The 18,445-nt window shown below is 36.2% G+C and overlaps 1 protein-coding gene across 1 annotated transcript in view; it reads left to right on the top strand.

Moving 5' to 3' along the window:
• Window positions 1–9,776: 9,776 nt before the first annotated feature.
• Window positions 9,777–18,445, top strand: part of IL1RAPL2 (interleukin 1 receptor accessory protein like 2) — a gene marked incomplete at its 3' end in the record, with an annotated part of 1,022,399 nt that continues 1,013,730 nt past the window's right edge. Inside the window, exon 1 of the mRNA XM_084259248.1 lies at window positions 9,777–10,009. Coding sequence (XP_084115374.1) covers window positions 9,928–10,009 — 82 coding nt within the window. The 5' untranslated portion in view covers window positions 9,777–9,927. The remainder of the gene's footprint in view (window positions 10,010–18,445) is intronic.

Consider the following 18,445-nt stretch of genomic DNA (forward strand, 5'->3'; position numbering starts at 1 on the left):
TGGGGTGATCCTAGGGTGTAGTTAGGCATTCATAGGGTTATATTGAAAAGGTAAGAGAACACCAGTGATTTGGAACCAAGACTTCCAAGTTAATAATCATGATGATAGTAAAAATTACTGTTATAGAAGTAACTGTTCTGTGTTGATTGAATTGATCGCTTGGAGACTAAATTAAAATGCACATCACCAGGGCTAAGTCTTTTAACTTTCTCTCTTTGGCTCATTTTCAAAGACAATTATGTCTGGTAAAGCCATTGATAACAGGGGCAGAAAAGAGGTTCAAAAAGTAAGTTCTAAATGGAGAAAATGCCAACAATTATTTCTGCAGAAGAAATAGAGTAGGGTTATCCAGTTGGGAGGTACAGGCATATATCTGGGTTCATGCTTTTGGGTGGCAATGGACATGCAGGGTAGTAGGATAAATTGTCCTTAATTCTGAAAATGAGAATAGAAAGACAAAATTAGGTTCTTGTACTTTGTTATACTAAAATATAACTTCAAAGACTTGTAATTATTGGCCAGTGAAGAGATATTATTAAATCATGAATGCTTTGCTTCCATTTAAAATGTGACACATGCTTTGCCCAAGTGTGTGGGGGTGTATGTGTGACATATGCACACAGAACTAGGCTGTTTCTATTGCTCTCCCCTGTGAGCTTGCCCACGGCAAGCTTATTTTCCTTTTCCAAATGAAACTGCCTCTGCAAAACCTTTTCTGAATTCCCCAAGCAGAATTAAGAACAGCAACACCAACAATAGTAGCATGTACTGATAACTAATTGTGTGTGATAATGGGTTAGGGATTTTTACATGTATTATACATAATGTGAACAAGATAAATAAATTGGTCCAAATGCATGGGTAAGTAACCAAGGTTAAGCAGCTAGTAAGAAGAAAAATCAGAGATCAGAAGTCTACATTACCCTATTTTTACAATGGTCAGTAATCCAGATGAATTATGATATGTTCCCTTTCATCGCTCAGAGAAAAAAAAAAAGCCTGTTATAACATTTTGTTTTATAGCCTCACTTTAGATGACAAAAAAATTCATTATTTTATAATAGTTCATGGGGTGCAATATTTTCATCATTCTTTTATAATTAAAAATATAGGAAGCAGAATATTGAAGAACTAAATGCTGTCATCTGTCGAAACCCAGGAGCACAAATTAGATGCATTGCACTATTAGAGGAAAGTTCACTGAAATAAATTTTCTTTCTGACAGCTTCATGTTGTTTTCACTACTTGGCCTTTGAAGTTATATACAGTGTCCTTGATATTGAATGTTTCAGATAATTTAACCACATTTCCTGTCTGTCAGTCAGGCTATCTGTAGCCTTATCTACTATCTATATTTATCTATCTAAGTAGTCAACTGTCACTGCTGTTGCTGATAGACAGGGACATAACTTTACAAAATATGACTTGCTTATTCTGCCTCCATCTTGCTGTTTGCTATCATGAATGTTACTTACCTCACTAACCTCAGTTTATGCATATCTTGCAAGATTAGGTTAAATTATTCCTTAAAATACCATAAAGCCTCAATTAGCTGTAGGATGGAATAAAGCGAAATGTCAAGATTATGAAACTAGAAATTTTGGTTGGCATGGTGGTGAACTGAAAAAGTGCCTTTTTAGCTATTACCACTCAGTTCTTGCTGAAAATCTTTTTTTTTTTAAATGCTAAGTCATAAAGAAAATGAAAATAGAAGAATATTGGATAGAGTCAAATTGTTAAATTAAAACAAAGCACAAACAAAATCTTTTTGGGCTCCAGAAATTTAAACTGGTGAACTTAACATCGAGCCCTAGAGAAAACAGAATGAACTATTGAAAAGATATATGCTTCCTCACATCTCCCACCCTCCCCTCTTCTTCAGATAAACTATTTCACAGATACTATAGAAACCACAAGATGGCAACTTCCCACCACATGATCTACAGATTTACCTGTACTTTCACCTATCATTTCTGCCTGCCTTATCTGATTCCAATTCAGGAATTCCTCCTTGTGTGTGGAAAATCCTTCCACTTGAGCTTCAGAACCTTTTCCTTATCTGTATGTTTCTATAAGGTCCTTTCTCTGTAGATTAACCCTGTGTTTTCTTTTTTTTAATTTTTTTTAAGGTTTATATTTATTTATTTAATTTATTTATACAAGCACTGGGTACAGTCAGAAGCGCGGGAGGGTGAGAGAATTCACCAGAGCCAGAGCAGGGAGCAGAGCAGGCAGAAGGACCGAAGTACACTGCTGAGGGGAGCAGCGGGCAGCAGGAGAGGTCTGCGCACCATTTGGGACCCTCTTCCGGTGGCCGGGGAGCAGACGGGGATCGAACCGGTGCTGCAGAGGCTACAGGCAGCTTCGCAACCCAGCGCTCAACCACTGCGCCACCAGGGAGGCCCTAACCCTGTGTTTTCTTAACGAGTTATTCCCTTTTTTCCATACCTCTTTTCCCTCAACATTTCAAGATTATTAAAGTCTCTTTTGCTTAGTAAATAAAAATATATTCTGGTGTTATTCCCCAAAACCTACACCCCCAATCTAATCATGAGAAAAATATCAGTTTATTTAAAAAAAAAATCCTTCTGTGACACCATGCTGTAAACCCTCCTGTCCTCCTATCACAGCTAATCTCTAAGAGTGTTCTCCACTCACTCACTGTTCTACTCTCTTACCTTTAATTTACTCCTCAGTCTGGGCTTGTTTTTGGCAGTCTTCTCTTGGTTAACTGCCTTGGCTACATATAAAGGACACTTTTTAGTTCTTCACTCACTTGATTATCCAGTAGCATTTAACATAGTTGTCATTCCTGAAATATACTATTCTTTTGGCTTCCCTCCTGGTTTTCCTTGTACCTCTCTGTTACTTCTGTAATCAGTGAATTTGTAGAGTTCTAAATCTACTCATCTCTTAAATGTTGGTGTTTCTCCAGGACTCTGTCTTTGGGGCTTGTTTTATTTTGCCCAAATCCTTTGAAAATTCAGCCATTCCTGTGACATTAAGTATCATCTCTGCTTCAGACAACCAAATATATACCCCTAAGTTGCTTTCCTTAACCCTTATTTGCATCTCCAATTTTGCAACTCAGTGTCTACAGGATCTGACCCTTGCTTACCATCCAGCATCATCTGTCTATTTTGCTCCTGGCCAACACCCTATGGTTCTGCCATATTGAACGTGCTTTAGTTCAGTGACTGTGTTGTGGTCTCTCAGACATAATCAAGCATACTTTAGATTTCAATGAGAAGTCACTTTCTATAGAAAGCCTTCTCTTTCATCTGAATGTGGGTTTTGACTTCTCCCTTCTTATATCTCAAAAATACTTTTTCCTCATTACATCAAAACAGGTACTGTTATTACCTGTTCACTTTTTTTTTCTCCCACTAAACTGATCACAAAAAAGGGAAATATCATGCTTATCATGTTCCTATTTCTGTTCCTGTTATTGGCATACAATAAGTTCAAATGCATAAATTAATGGATATTAGGATCAAGTCAGTCCAAACAAACCAGTGTTTTGATTTTTGGGTAGGGGGTTCAGTCATTAAACTGATATATCATAGGCCTATCAAATGAGTGATCTCTTATGATAAGATATGCCAACATGGGCTAGTTAAATGGATTCTAATATAGTTAAATGTATTCACCTTCAGTTGATTAATCAGATCAATGACAAAAGCCAATATGTAGAGATCTGTAGTGGTGGTCCACAGTTCCCTGTTCTGTCCTATTTTGTGCACAATTTTCTGTTGACTTGATTGGAGGGAGAGAAAGCAAGCTTGTGAAATATTTGGGTGATACAAAGATACATAGGAAAGTTAATAGAAATGAATAATAGTGTTATGATTTGAACTGGTCCTGATGATGTACAGTCAGAGATTAATTGGGATTTATATAAAACTATAGGTTTAGAGTAAAAAAAATCACTCAATTCAACATTCAAGAAGAATGAATGCATGTATACTGTGTTCTACTTACTGTTGCTGCTGATGCAAAAAAAGGATAAAACATCATCCCTGTCCTTGAAATGGTCACATTCTAAAGAGTATATTGAATCTAAATCATAGCATATAATAGTCTCTTTTTTGTATTCTCTATGTAGAGAATATTGTATGTGGTTCTGAGATTCATATTTTTATAGTAATATATCTGTAAAGTAATTTAATCTAAAAATATTTCAGTTGTATCATTTGGGATAATACAGAATATACTTTGTAATAATTCCCAGATCTTAGTGGTTTGTTAACAGCAAGGTTTTATTATTCATTCATGTAATATATTGGCTGGGAATTCTGCTTCACAAACTTTCATCCTATAACCCAGAGTGATGGAGCAACCACTCTTGTAAACATTACCATTACTGTGGCAGAGGGAAAGATAGCTGTGGAAGAAGGCATCACATTGACAAATAAATGCTCTGACCTGAAAGTGATGCACAAGTGTGATCAATGACTTTTGCTCACAGATAATTTGCTAGAACCAGTCACATGCCCCACACGTCATAATGGGACCAGGAAGCACAATTTTATCTTATGCCTAAGGCAAAAAGATACAAATATTTGGAGAAAAGAGTTAGTGGCAATTATGACTACATAAAATGAAGAGTGAAGCTCCCCTTCAACAATGGACTTGATCTAACTCCCTGAGAGTTATAGGGTTAAAAATCCCAAACATTTTCATAAAAATTTCCATGTATACACACTTATATACATACATATTATATATGGGATTGTACTTGTTTTGTTTTTTTTTTAAATATTTTTTTTTAAAGAGGCATGTTTTTATTTATTTATTTGTTTGTTTGTTTGTTTGTTTTGTTTATACATGCACTGGGTACAGTCAGAAGCGCGGGAGGGTGAGAGAATTCACCAGAGCCAGAGCGGGGAGCAGAACAGGCAGAAGGACCGAAGTACACTGCTGAGGGGAGCAGCGGGCGGCAGGAGAGGTCTGCGCACCATGTGGGACCCTCCTCCAGTGGCCGGGGAGCAGCCGGGGATCGAACCGGCGCCGCGGAGGCTGCGGGCAGCTTCGCAACCGCTGCGCCACTGGGGAGGCCGGATTGTACTTGTTTTAAATATATCACATACATACATACATATGCGTGTCTATGTGTGTGTGCATATATATATATATGCATGCATGCATGCGTCGGTGCCTTTATAGCTTTGTATTGATAGTGTTTTATAGTATGGATGTACTATATTAAATCACTCCTCTGTTGAAAGATGGATTTGGTTTATTCCCAGAGTTGGATCATTACATCACAAACTGCATTAACCATCCTTGTACATCCATATATTTCTGTGCATATGTATTTGGATTTCTGCTCTATAGCAGCGTAGAAAAGTAATTCCTGAATACTTTAAATTTTGCCAAGTACTGTCAATTTATCTTCAGAGTGCTATACCAGTTTATGGCCTCAGAAACTGTATATGACAGTATACATTGCATTGTGAGAATGTCAAAAGAATGAAATCTCATACCATACAAAAAAGTTAAAATGGGTCATAGACATGGTTGTAAGACCTGAAGCTAAAATACATAGAAGGAAACATAGGCAAAACATTCCGTGATGTCGGCTTCAAGGATGTCTTTGGGGACTCAACTCCAACAACAATGGAAATGAAAGCAAAAAGAAAAAAAAATGAGACTGTATCAAGCTAAGTGGTTTCTGCACATTGAAGGAAAGTATCATTAAAATGAAAAGACACCTTACCAAGTGGAAGAAAATATTTGTCCATCATACATGCACCAAGGGGCTAATATCCAAGACGTGCTAAGAACTCACACAACTCAACAAAAAGAAAACAAATAATAGCGATAAAAAATGGGCTGCACAGTTAAATAGGTGCTCCTCCAAAGAAGACATACAGGTGGCCAAAAAATGATGAAATATTACTCATCACTATCAGGGAAATGCCAATCAAAACCATAGTGAGATACCATTTCACACCTGTGAGAGTGGTCCTTCTGAAAAAAACAGAAACAAGTGTTAGCAAGGATGTCAGTTTTACTGAAGGAAGAAAGAATTGATGATGAGGGATTTGGAAACTACATAAAATTGGGAAGTGATTGAATGAATACTTTTTATCTAGACCTCTTGAAAGATCTTAAACCTGCTAGTTTTAGTTTTGTGGATTGGAACAACCCTGAAGAAGACTAATGACTCTTACACATGACACTACTGGTTGTCAGAACTCAGTTGCTTGCTCATGTCCAATTGCAAGCAAGGTGGTGAAATGATACTCATTTTGGGGGGTATTATGTACAGAACCCTAAACCAGGGGCCATATGATCACTATATGCAAGATGAGTTTAAGAGAGTCCTTTTTTCCCACGTCCCTGGAACACTATAGAGTAGCTTATAACATCTGTTTGTGTCTCTTCTCACCCCTTGTCACTCCTGCTATATTAGAAATTCCTATCTCATTCTTATTTTGTTTTACTCTCTTGCGATGTCAACTTTTTGTGACTCCGTTTCTTTTACTCTGTCTTAGCTTCTCTCTGTTATCTCTCTCCATTTCTCCTGTGTGTGTGCATTTTTTCTCTCTCCATCTTGCCCTATCTTTCTCTCTACTTATCTTTTGCTTTTTGTTTCCCTACTTCTGTATTTCTGACTGTCCTTATTTTAGTTTCCATCTCTCTCTCTTTCTACCTTTATTTCTAACTGTTAGAGCTAGTAATAGAATGGGTTGCACGTCACACAGTTTTCATATGATATGAAGTACTTGACAGGGTAGATATAGGGAAAGTGTAAATAGGCTTTCTTGATTGGTTGATGGTTGGACTATATAACTATAAAGATACTTTCCAAATTTGAATCAACTTAACACCAAACCTTCCCTCCTTAGGAATAATAATATCATTAACATTATAGCATCTTTGTTTTATGATTGGAGATCTAGTAGGACACCAGGGTCATTTCTATGTGAATAGCAGACTTCACTATAGATGACTGTAGAATTAGAACATTTAAAAGATAGAGATAAATGGATTGATTACAGTATCTACTTTGAAACTTAATCATCTTTATTTCTAATACATCTGTGATATATGTCTGTGAATTTCTTATTTCTAATTTGTTGGGAGACTGTATATATAACTGACTCGTACAAATGATTGGAAAACATCACTGGCAAAATCTTTGATGGTAAGTATCAAAAAATGATATAATAGTGTATGTCTGCACTCTACCCGGTACATTCAGTTGGGAGTCTTTTAGTTGTGTCAAAATATATTCATAAGTTAAGCATGTTTTATATCCATGTCAAGTTTGTCATGTAACTAATTTAAAAAATTAACATGAACCAGGAACCTGACATACTTGGTATTTTAAGGGAGGAAGAGAGTGGAGAAGGTAATTTACAAACTATACTTGAAAACCATTTGAGCATAACATTATCATTACAATTATCTGTCAAAAGATTTTGTTCAATTACCTTTTTTAAAACTCTTGTCAAGATGGCCTTACTCATATCAGGCTTGGATATGCCAAAGAGAGGTATACTAATGCCTTCACTAGCCATTGTGGCATTATCTGCTGTCTTTAGAATTTCTCATGTGGACTTTTGGGGCTATTTTAATATACTAACCTTAGGGAGTCAAAAAAACACGAAGCCTGAGGGGAATATGAACTTCAGGAGTAAGAACCATTGCATATTTATGGCCATGGTGGCAGGGGTAAGGGAGGGGAGTCTCTTTTTGGGAAAAGAAGTAATTTTGAAATAATTATTGCACATGCTCCTGTACACTTTCTTCACACAACAGTAAGTTGGTTGTAAAATCACCCAAAGGAAATAGTTATAATGTCATAAACCTAAATTTTGGTGTAAAATTTCCAGGGGATAATCTGAGCTGCTCCTGACACTTAGTATTTAAACAGATGTGTGGAACTGTATGTTGGCAGCATAGTGGTCACTGTTCTGAGACATTCCTTAATCAATGATGATATTTCAAGCTGATTGCTGTTGCAGATGAACACTGCTAGGAGATTGATTGCACTGGCCTTTCTCTTTGACTGTTTGAATTGGTAGTTTGGCAAACTTTCTCTTTCAATGGGAAATCTGAATCACCTATTGAACATGCTACAAACACTTCTCTTATCCCATATTCCCTTAACACTTAACATATACAGGTTATTCTTCGCTGTCTCGCACTTCACTAAGCACTCCAGTATGCACGCATCTCCATAGTTAACTTATAGCTCCTTGAAGGCAAAGAATGATGTTTTATAACCTTGTACTTGCTTTATGGCTCCCATAGCATCTAACTTCTAGAGCAAAGATAGTTCAGTAGTAGTAAGGAGCTTGGATTTTGTGGCACACTGATTTAAATTCATCTCTCTCTCTTTTTTTTAAAGATTTATTTACATAAATAAATACAAGAACTGGGGTGAAGGCCAGATGTGGGGGAGGTGAGAGGACCCACCAGAGACAGTGGGGAACAGAACAGGCAGATCTACTGAAATACACTACTGAGGGGAGCAGCGGGCCAGGCAGGAGAGGTCAGCTGTGCCATGGGTATAGCTCCCTGGCAGGGGATCGAAGTCGTGCTGCAGTGGCTGCGGATAGCATCATAGGTTGTGTTTTAACCCCTTGCGCCACCAGGGAGGCCCAAATTCATCTCCTTTTCCCCCCCTTGATTTATTTTCTTTTGACCCTGAATAAGTCACAGATGTCAGTTTCCTGAAAAGTGTCATGGGGATAATAACCTCTCATAAGCTCATTAATAGTCTATAATGCCTTGCAGTGTCTGGCACACACAAAATGTTCAATAAATTAGAATTGTTATGATAAAATATATTCATCAAAGTTTGTTGAATTAGTGGATTCTTTTGTAAAAACAGAATTGTTAAATGTATAGATTTAAATACTAGATATGTCTAGTTTTTCTATTTCCCACTGATTATCATAGACAAGAAAGGGAGTTACTGTACTTAACATTCATTTCCAATGATGATTTCAATAGTCAGTCAAACATTAAATATTTCATTTCTCAAAGAAATGAAAGTAGTAAATTAGATAGGGAAGCAGAACTATTTTGGGGTCAGTTATTTTCTACCCTTAATATCTCTGAAGATCAGTTACAAAATAGTCTTGTTTTGGGTGAAAATTATAATAATAACTACAGGATAAAATGGGGCTTTTAAAAGACTTTCAAGTAATCTTTAGCATTGCCACCATTTATAAAATGATAAAATCATTCTATAAATAATATATAACCTACATATATGGAATACTAAAATGATATTTTATCTTCACAAATTACAGTCCTTATAAACTGCTTTCACAGAGAAATAGTGAAGTACAATCATAGAAAGGATGGCTTGAGAGGAAGGAGACTAATATCTAGCCAGCAAGGTTGAGTTGGTAACTGAGGAAATATAGCAGGAAGAGCTAAGTAAGAGGAGTTTATGGTTAATATGTTATTTTTTGTGTGTAGAAAACTGGGGTGCAGGTCAGAGGTGGTGGGGAGGGTGAAAGGATTCACCAGTGACAGATTGGGGAGCAGAACAGGTGGATTTACTGAAATACATTGCTGATGGGAACAGTGGACAAGACAGGAGAGTTCTGCTATGCCATATGTGGGTCAGCTCCCTGGCCTGGGATCAAACTCAGGCCATCATGAAACTTAACCCCTAGGCAACCAGCAAGGCCCAGAAAGAGTACAGATTTACCCTAAATCCAGTAGCAAGTCATGGAAAAGTTTTAAGCAGAGAAATTTGATGTGATTGAACTTCATGTTTTCTTCCATTGTCATTAAAATAAAGGCAGAAGTCACCAGAATGTCATAGTTCTGTAATGTGCCTTTAAGAAATGTAAAAGTATAGTTCTTGTGGTGTGGAGTCCAAGGTCCATGATTCAACCTTCATATTCTTTTCTTTTCTTTTTTTTTTCACTTTTCAGTTGCCAAAGAAAGTGAACAATGAAGCCACCATTTCTTTTGGCCCTTGTGATCTGTTCTGTAGTCAGCACAAACTTGAAGATGGTATCAAAGAGAAATTCTGGTAAGTGACAACTCTTCATTATTTGGCCCAAAATGCATGGTTTTTGTGAGCATTCAGGGAGCCTTTGTGCCTTTTAACTATGAATACCTTAAAACAGAAGCACTTGTATTCCAGCTATGTTGGAAAGTAGCCAAAATTAAAAATGAGATTTTAGCCTACCACCGAGAAAATGTTGGGAAACCAGTGGAATTTTGATAAATTTAAATGACAATGTACGACTCTCAGTAGACAGTGAGATGTTAAGGACCTATTTAGGATTGGATATATTTGTGACTACATACCTGGGAGCAAATATTTGCAAATGAGAAAACAGAAAACCTTTAGAAAATATGTATCCCTTGCCTCCTTAATTGAATGTGCAGAATTACAGTTAAAATGAAAGTTTGGACAAACATTAGTAGGTTTAGTTTGTCACATTTATTATTTGTACTGATTGCCTAATAGGCAGAGATTTAAAGCCTCTGCACTTGGAAATATTAGCTAATTGCCTGGAGAGACATTTCTTAAGAAGAAATACCTATTCCTAGAACGTGGTGGCCTGGCAGGTGGCCACAATTGTACTAGGAGATTAGCTGTAGCTAGTAGATACTCCAATCAAAGCTTAATCATTGTTTAATAACACTTGGATATATATGTCTTTCAGTTTTTATTATACATTCTGGCTATAATTGCAAACCATGCATGCGATTTAAAAAATTGATTTTCTGTCTGTAATCATTCCAGTAAGACATTGAGGAATGTGTTGTTATGTGAAAACAAAAGACTACGATTGGCTTTCTGCTGGTTTTGAATTCAGTTAATTCCTAGAATTAATCGTATGCTCTTTACTTATTAAGAATAAAACCCAGGCAGTTGTGTGCATGCCTGTTGTTCAAACCAGTAAATGATAACTTAACTTAAAGCTTGCTGAAAGTTTGTTTTCTGATGTGAGAATACTTGCTAGTGGAAATGGCTGAAGAATAGTCTACTTTTCAACTGATAGTATAGTAATACGTTTTTCATAAAAGGGGGTGACAGGTTGTAAAAGAAAGCAACACTGTTGAAGGCAGTAGGATACTGGAATGGTAAAGGTAGGACTTCAATTTTGCTATTTCTTTTTATCTGGAAAATTATGTCCATCGAATATGCAAGGCCTTTATTTGGGGGGAAATTAACATGTCCGCCTTGCTGTTCTCTGACTTTTGCTGTTGCTGCTGGAAGATGTGAACTGTGTTACAAAGGTGTTGGAATTCAATTCCTCCAAGCCTAAACGTCCCAATCAGTGGAAAAAGGAATAGGGCGGCCAGTTTGATAAGCGGGTTAGTTCAGAACCCAAATTGGGTCACCTTGCGGTCATTTCATTTGGAGGATGACCATAACAAAGCAACTTCTCAGTTATTTGGTGTATAAAAGAAAATTGTGGAGCTACTGAAATATTTTAATCATCTAGAAAAATGAATTCCCCAGCGGTAAGGAGGACTTGAAGGCCCGTTGGCACATAATGCCAAGTCCCTCGTGGATTGATTTGAAAGCAACCATTCAATTCCATATAATGAATAAATGGCTTTACATGCTGCTTTGACTTATAGGTTTATAGAATTATGAGTTTTCTTGTTGATTAGAGGGTTGCAGTTTGTTTTAGCACTTCTTTGGTTTCAGAATTTCCAGTCAGATGACTGAGGGAAGCCATAATAAAGACAGAAATGGAGATTATGTAAGTCTGTATTTCTAGCAAAGTTGGAAAGTCTTTGAAACAATTTGCAAGTATAAACAAAATAACTTCCCTTGTGAAACTGATTGTTATCTAATTGAAAATAAAATATCATTCTTTGAATTCTTAAAAAGGAAGCAAAATGTTTTATTTTAAAATGGTGATTAGATGTAATGTCCCTCTGAGGATGTCCATGCTGTCTTTAACCATGGAATACAAGAGTACTAGATTAGAATTTAGAATACCAACAAGGTGCTGTTGAATCCTCATCTCCTAAATGTATTCTAGCCACCTAAGATTAGGGAGAAAAATGCCTCTCCAATGATTTTTAAAAAATATTTATTTATTTATGCATGCAAGAGCTGGGGTACAGGCCAGAGATGCGGAGGGTGAGAGGATTCACCAGAGACAAAGTGGGAAACAGAACAGGCAGACTGACTGAAATACACTGCTGAGGGGAGTAGAGGGCAAGACAGGAGGGGTCTGCTTCGCCATGTCGGTTTCTCCCTGGTGGGCTGGGGATCGTACTGGTGTTGCTGAGGCTGCGATTGCTTCATAGTGCGGTGCTTAACCCCTTGCTCCACCAGGGTGGCCCTCCAATGATCTCTTTAACTGAAAGGGAGTGCTAGTCTTAGACTTAGACTTGATACTTTTATCTCTTTAGTTATGGTAACTTCCAAGGAGAAAATTGGATCTTAGAAGAAAGAAGAGGTACTGGAAGGGGTGGCTTGGTCATAGGAAGTGATAGAGGTTTGGTATTGAACTTTAGTACAAGACAAAGTATATAGTTGGTAAGGCAAAGGTGAGAGAGTGAGAGAGTGATGCATAAGAGAGAGTGATGAATAAGAAAAAACTTATGACCAGAATGGAACTGAATGAAACGCCTATGTATTGACAAAATTGAAAGGCAAATAATTTTACGATTCTCATTGAATTTGGTATGGACAGAAGCATAGCCAGTTATGAAATACTTACTGGACTCTTACTGTATATGCAATATTCCACTAGTCCTATGGTGGGGAAGGGATTTGAGAAAATAAGCCAAACTCCCTAGTTTAATCACTGCTATAAATGAATGGAAAAGCAAATTAGGTTAACCTGATGGGACATGATATAACTATTAATAGAACCAATATTTAGACCACATTTAGATACAGAAAAAAGAATATCAAACATTAAGTGAAAGAAAACAGAACACAGTGATGTTGAAGATATATATTTCTACTAATAGAAATTGAAAAAGAATTCCAAATGTTTATCATTTATAGTTAGATGATTTTTTTTTCCTGCAGAGATAAGTGTATGATAAACAAGAGATTAGTTAAGTGGGAGTAAATAATCTTACTGGTGATGCTTCATGAATATGACACTCCTGAAGAATAGTACAAGAGGATTTGATTCAGTGTTAAATTTGCACATCATAGATCTCCAAAGGTAGGGAGTCCAGAGAAGGGCAGTTCTATAGAAGTGGACATTCTATAGAAGATGAGGATTTGATGCAGATACTGAAGACAGGTAGGAGCAGAGTGAGCTATATGAGGGAGAATATTCAAAGGAGCATAGTGTAAACGAATGGAAATGGAATGAGTATTTCTCCTGTCTCCAGGGAGAAGTGTGCATCAGCAAGTGGGAAGCAGTTGAAGTTGGCTAAGCAAGCCAAGCCAAGCTAAAAAATAGAGGCTTTTAGGTTTTGTTTTTTCAGTAGAATCATGATGAATGGTGACTCTTACAGAGTGTTCCGGTGAGAGAAAAATCTAAAATAATTCCCTTGGGAGAAACTAGAACTTGACTTGGAAATTTTACTGAGACAGATTAGTTTCTTTTTAAATTTTCTCAACTTTTTATCTTGAAACATTTCAAACCTATAAGAATATGACCACCCATATACTCTTAACTAACATTCATGTTTTTAACATTTTTGTTACATTTACTTTCTTTGCTCTCTACCTTTTCCTCTCCCTCCTACTCCCTCTCTTGCTTCCTGTCTGTCACTCTTTCACCATTAAATATTGCATTGATGTGAACTTAGCTGGGGATTTTTTCTAGGTGTTCTTTTAATATATTAAGGAATTTCCCTTCTATTACTAGTTTGCTGAATTATTTTTGTTGTTTTTATGAATTTGTTGTCAATTCTATCAAATGCTTTTTCTGCATCTATTGAGATGATCAGATGATATTTTTCTTTTAGTCTTAATGTGAAATACATGGGTTGATTTTTTTTCAGATGTTATAAGGGATAAACGCTACTTAGTCATGATGTATTATTCATCTTACATGTTGTTATCACCATATCGATGGCTTTATTTATTTTTTTTTTTTTGGTTGTAATTGAAGGTATTTGCATCCACATTCACAAATTACTGTGTCTTTTTTTTTTTGATAGATTTTGATGTCAGGATTGCTTTGGCCTCATGAAATGATTTAGGAGGTGTTCTTATACCCTTTATTTTCTGAAATGACATTTCTTTTTCAAAAGTTTGCTGTTATTGACCATTAATACCATCTGGAGCTGATTTCTTTGTGAAAATACTATTTTTTTCCTATTATTCTTTTAGTTTCTTCAATTGGTACAGAGCTACTCAAATTTTCTCTTATGTCACATCTGGTTATTTGCGTTTTTGTAAGACATACATTTTCAAGTAATTTTTAAATTTATTGACATGGAATCATTGATAACATTCACCTCATAACCTTTGAATGTCTGAAAGATCTATAATATTATCCCCTATTTTATTCCTAATATTTATTTTCTTTTTTTTTTCTCAATTAGTCTTATTTTCTAGGAACTTATCAGATACATAAATCTTTTCAAAATCCCAGCTTTTGACTTTCCCATTTATTGCTTCCTTCCTCACTATCTTACCTCTCCTCCCTCTCTATCATACCCTGCCTTTATTTTCAGTTTCTACTTTTTCTACGTTCGTAAGATAGAAACTTAGATCATGGATTTTGATCCTTTCTTTTTTTCTAATAAAGGCATTCACATCTATGAATTTTCCTCTAAGTACTGCCATAGCTGAGAACCAGAAATTTTGATAAATTATGATTGCATTATATAGTTCAAAATATTTTCTATCTTAGTTTATAAGTTATTCTTTTAACCAAAGTTATTTAAAAGTGTTATTTAATTTCCAAATATTAAATGATTTTGTAGATGCCTTGTTTTCATTTTATTTTTTTAAAGATTTATTTATCTATGCATACAAGAACTGGGGTACAGGCCAGAGGTGTGGGGAGTGATAGGATTCACCAGATACAGAGTGGGGAACAGAACAGGAGGATTGACCAAAATACACTGCTGAGGGGAGCAGCGGGCGAGTCAGGAGAGGTCTGCTGCTTGCCCTGGCTGGGGATGGAACTCGTGCTGCAGTGGCTGCGGACAGCTTCATAGGTTGCATGTTAACACATTGAGCCACCAGGGAGGGTCACCTTGTTTTCATTTCTAGCTTAATTCCATTGTGTTGCTGTCAGAGAACATGTTCTGTAATATTTCAATTTTTAAGAAATTTGGGATTTATGTTCAATCATATGGCCTTTGGTGAATATTCCATATCCATTTGTGTATTGTGGTGTGTACTATTCTGTAATTATTAGGTCAAGAAAATTGACAGTATTTTTCATGTCTTCTATATCCTTAGTGATTTTTTGATAATTGTTTCATCAATTAGTAAGAGAGGTCATTACTATGTCCAACCATAATTGTGGATTTGTCTTATTCTTTCTTTACTTTTGTCAATTATGCTTCATCAATTTTGAAGGTCTAATTAGTTGCATACATACTCGGAATTATTTTCATCTTCCCCAATTTTTTTCCCTCTTTATTTCTTGCAACACTTGGTCTTCAATTTTACTTTACGTTACTTATGTTTACTGATTTTATTTATTTATTTATTTATTTAAAATTTATTTATACATACAAGAGCTGGGGTACAGGCTAGAGATGTGGGGGTGAAAGGATCCACCAGAGAGAGTGGGGAATAGAACAGGCAGACTGACTGAAATGGACTGCTGCGGGGAGTAGCAGGTGAGACAGGAGAGGTCTACTGCACCATTTGGATTAGCTACCTGGCTGCAGTGGCTGGTGATAGCTTGATGGTGCTGAGACTTTAACCCCTGTGTCACCAGGGAGGCCTTTTTCTGGTTTTTGTTATTGTTTACCTGTTGCTCCATTTCTGTTTCATTTTAGGTTAACTGAATATTTTTTGTATTTTGTTATATATCATCTACTGTCTTTATATCTATACCTTTTCATTAAAGCTAGTGGTTAATTAAGGTCAGGGGTAACAAACTATGACATGTGGGCTGAGTCTAGCTCATTGCCTGTTTTGTACATTAAATTTATTGAAACAAAATCGCATTCATTTGCTTATTGTTTATGGTTTTTTGTACTGCAATGACATAGTTGCTACAAAGACAGCGTAGCCCATAGTGCCTAAAATGTTTACTGTCTGGTCTTTTACAGAAAAAGTTTGCAGACTCTGCTCTAGGGCTTGGTATATGTAACTTTAACTTTAAAAAGCTTGCTATGGGGCCTCCCTGGTGGCCTTCCGGGTTAAGCAGTCTACTGCGCTGCTCCCCTCAGCAGTGTATTTCAGTCAGTCTGCCTGTTCTGTTCTCCACTCTGTCTCTGGTGAATCCTCTCACCCCCTACATTTTTGGCCTGTACCCCCAGCTCTTGTATGCATAAATAAATCTTTTTTAAAAAGCCTATTATGCATCAACATTGTGCTACCATATTCTTCCTATTTGAAGCATTGCATTTGCTACTTTCAACTTCTTGTTTTATTATTTTATGCCTTATAATTTTACTACCCCATATGCCATACTAATACTTTTTACTCCTGATTTCACAAATGTAATAACCTTTCAGCAGTATAATTGTATTTAGATAATCCCTCATCCTTGATGTTATTGTTGTTCTATATTTTACTTCCACATATATTGCAAACATTCCCCTATACTGGCACTGTTTTTGCATTAACAGTTAATTTTTATTTTCCAGGTAACAAAAAAAATAGCTTTTATATTTCTTCATGCATTTACCATTTCTATTACTCTTCTTTCTTTCCTAATTTGAATTTCCTTTTAGTGTCATTCTTTCTAGTTTGTAGAACATCTTTTCCATTTCTCATAGCAAAGATATATTGAGATAAATTCAGCTTTTGTTTATATAAAAATATCATTGTTTTACCCTCATATTTGAGAATTACCCTTGCCAGATTAGGATGCTGGGTTGACAGTTGAATTATTTAGAGATGTCGTTCCAATGTTTTCTGATCTCTTAATTGGTTCTGATGAGAATTAGTAGTCAATCAGATCATTGTCTCCTTTTATATAGTGTATCTTTTCCCTTCTGGCTGCTTTTAAGACTATGTCTCCCTTCTCCCCTCCCAACTTTCAGAGCCTTGGCTGTCATATGTTTATTCATTATTTTTGTTGTATTTATCATGTTTGGAATACTGGAAATTCTTGAACCTTGAGTTGAAGTTTCTCATTAAATTTGCGATGCTTTTATTTTTCAAATACTTTCCTGCCTAATTCTCAATCACCTCTACCTCTCTACTACATCATGCACCTTTGACCATATTTGTTCTTCAGGTTCTGAGAATCTGTTCCTTTTACTTCAATTATTTTTCAAAAAAAATATTTTTTTTCCTTTTTTTAGTTTTGCATATACATATTTGGCTTCAGTTTTTCCCCTTTTGTACCATGCATGCTTTCTCCTTCTATTTATGTTTTCACATAGTTGGCTATTTTACTATTCGCTAAAACCCATCCAGTGAAATTTTCATTTTACTTAACTATACATTTTAGTTTTAGGAATATCCATTTGCATCTTTTATAGTTCCTATTTCTTTTTTTACTTATTATATGGCCATTCATTAAGTTTATGTGTACCTTTGTCATTTGACATGTTTTCTTTATAGTTGCCTCATTTTTTTTCTCTTAAGCCCATGTTTGGATCATCTCAAGTTGTGTGTGTGTTTTTTTAACTTTCCCCCTCAATGTTGGTTACTTTTTCATCCACTCCAAGTCATTGGTCACTGGTTAGTTCGTTCCCTGGTCAGGCATTGAACTCGTGCTGCAGTGGCTGTGAATAGCTTCATAGTGCCTGAATCTTAACCCCTTGCTCAGTGAGGGAGGCCCTGAATTTATTATAATTTAAATCTGTGCTCTGTTCATGAAGATTAGGGTTATATCTGTAGGTTTTTGCTAAGACCGAACAATGCTGTAAGGAGCACCCTACTACATAGATCTTAGTGTATAAGAAAAGAGCAAATGTTTTTGTAGAATAGATTCCTAAAAGTTAAAATATTGGGTAAAATTTTAAAAAATTAAATACACTGATAAATTGGCCACCCAAGTCACTGTACCAGGCCTTTTTTTTAACACCAACAATCTGAGTTCCACTCTCTGCATTAAACATTTAGTGAATGTATCTTGTTAAAAAATTAATTCCAATTAAAAAAAATTAAAAGCATCTCAGTGTTTTGCTCAAATCCCTATGTTGTCTACGGTCTCCTTGGTGGCGCTGGGGTTAAGTTTCAGCACTTTCACCTCTAAAGCCTGGCCACAGTTTGATCCCAGACCAGGGAGCTAACCCACATATGGCACAGCAGACCTCTCCTGTCTCTTCTGTTGCTCCCAACAGCAGTGTATTTCAGGAGATCTACCTGTTCTCTCCAGTCGGTCTCTGGTAAATCCTCTCACTCCCCACACCTCTGGCTTACACCCCAGTCCTTATA

This window comes from Talpa europaea, assembly GCF_964194135.1.
Source record: "Talpa europaea genome assembly, chromosome: X".
Classification (NCBI taxonomy): Eukaryota; Metazoa; Chordata; class Mammalia; order Eulipotyphla; family Talpidae; genus Talpa; species Talpa europaea.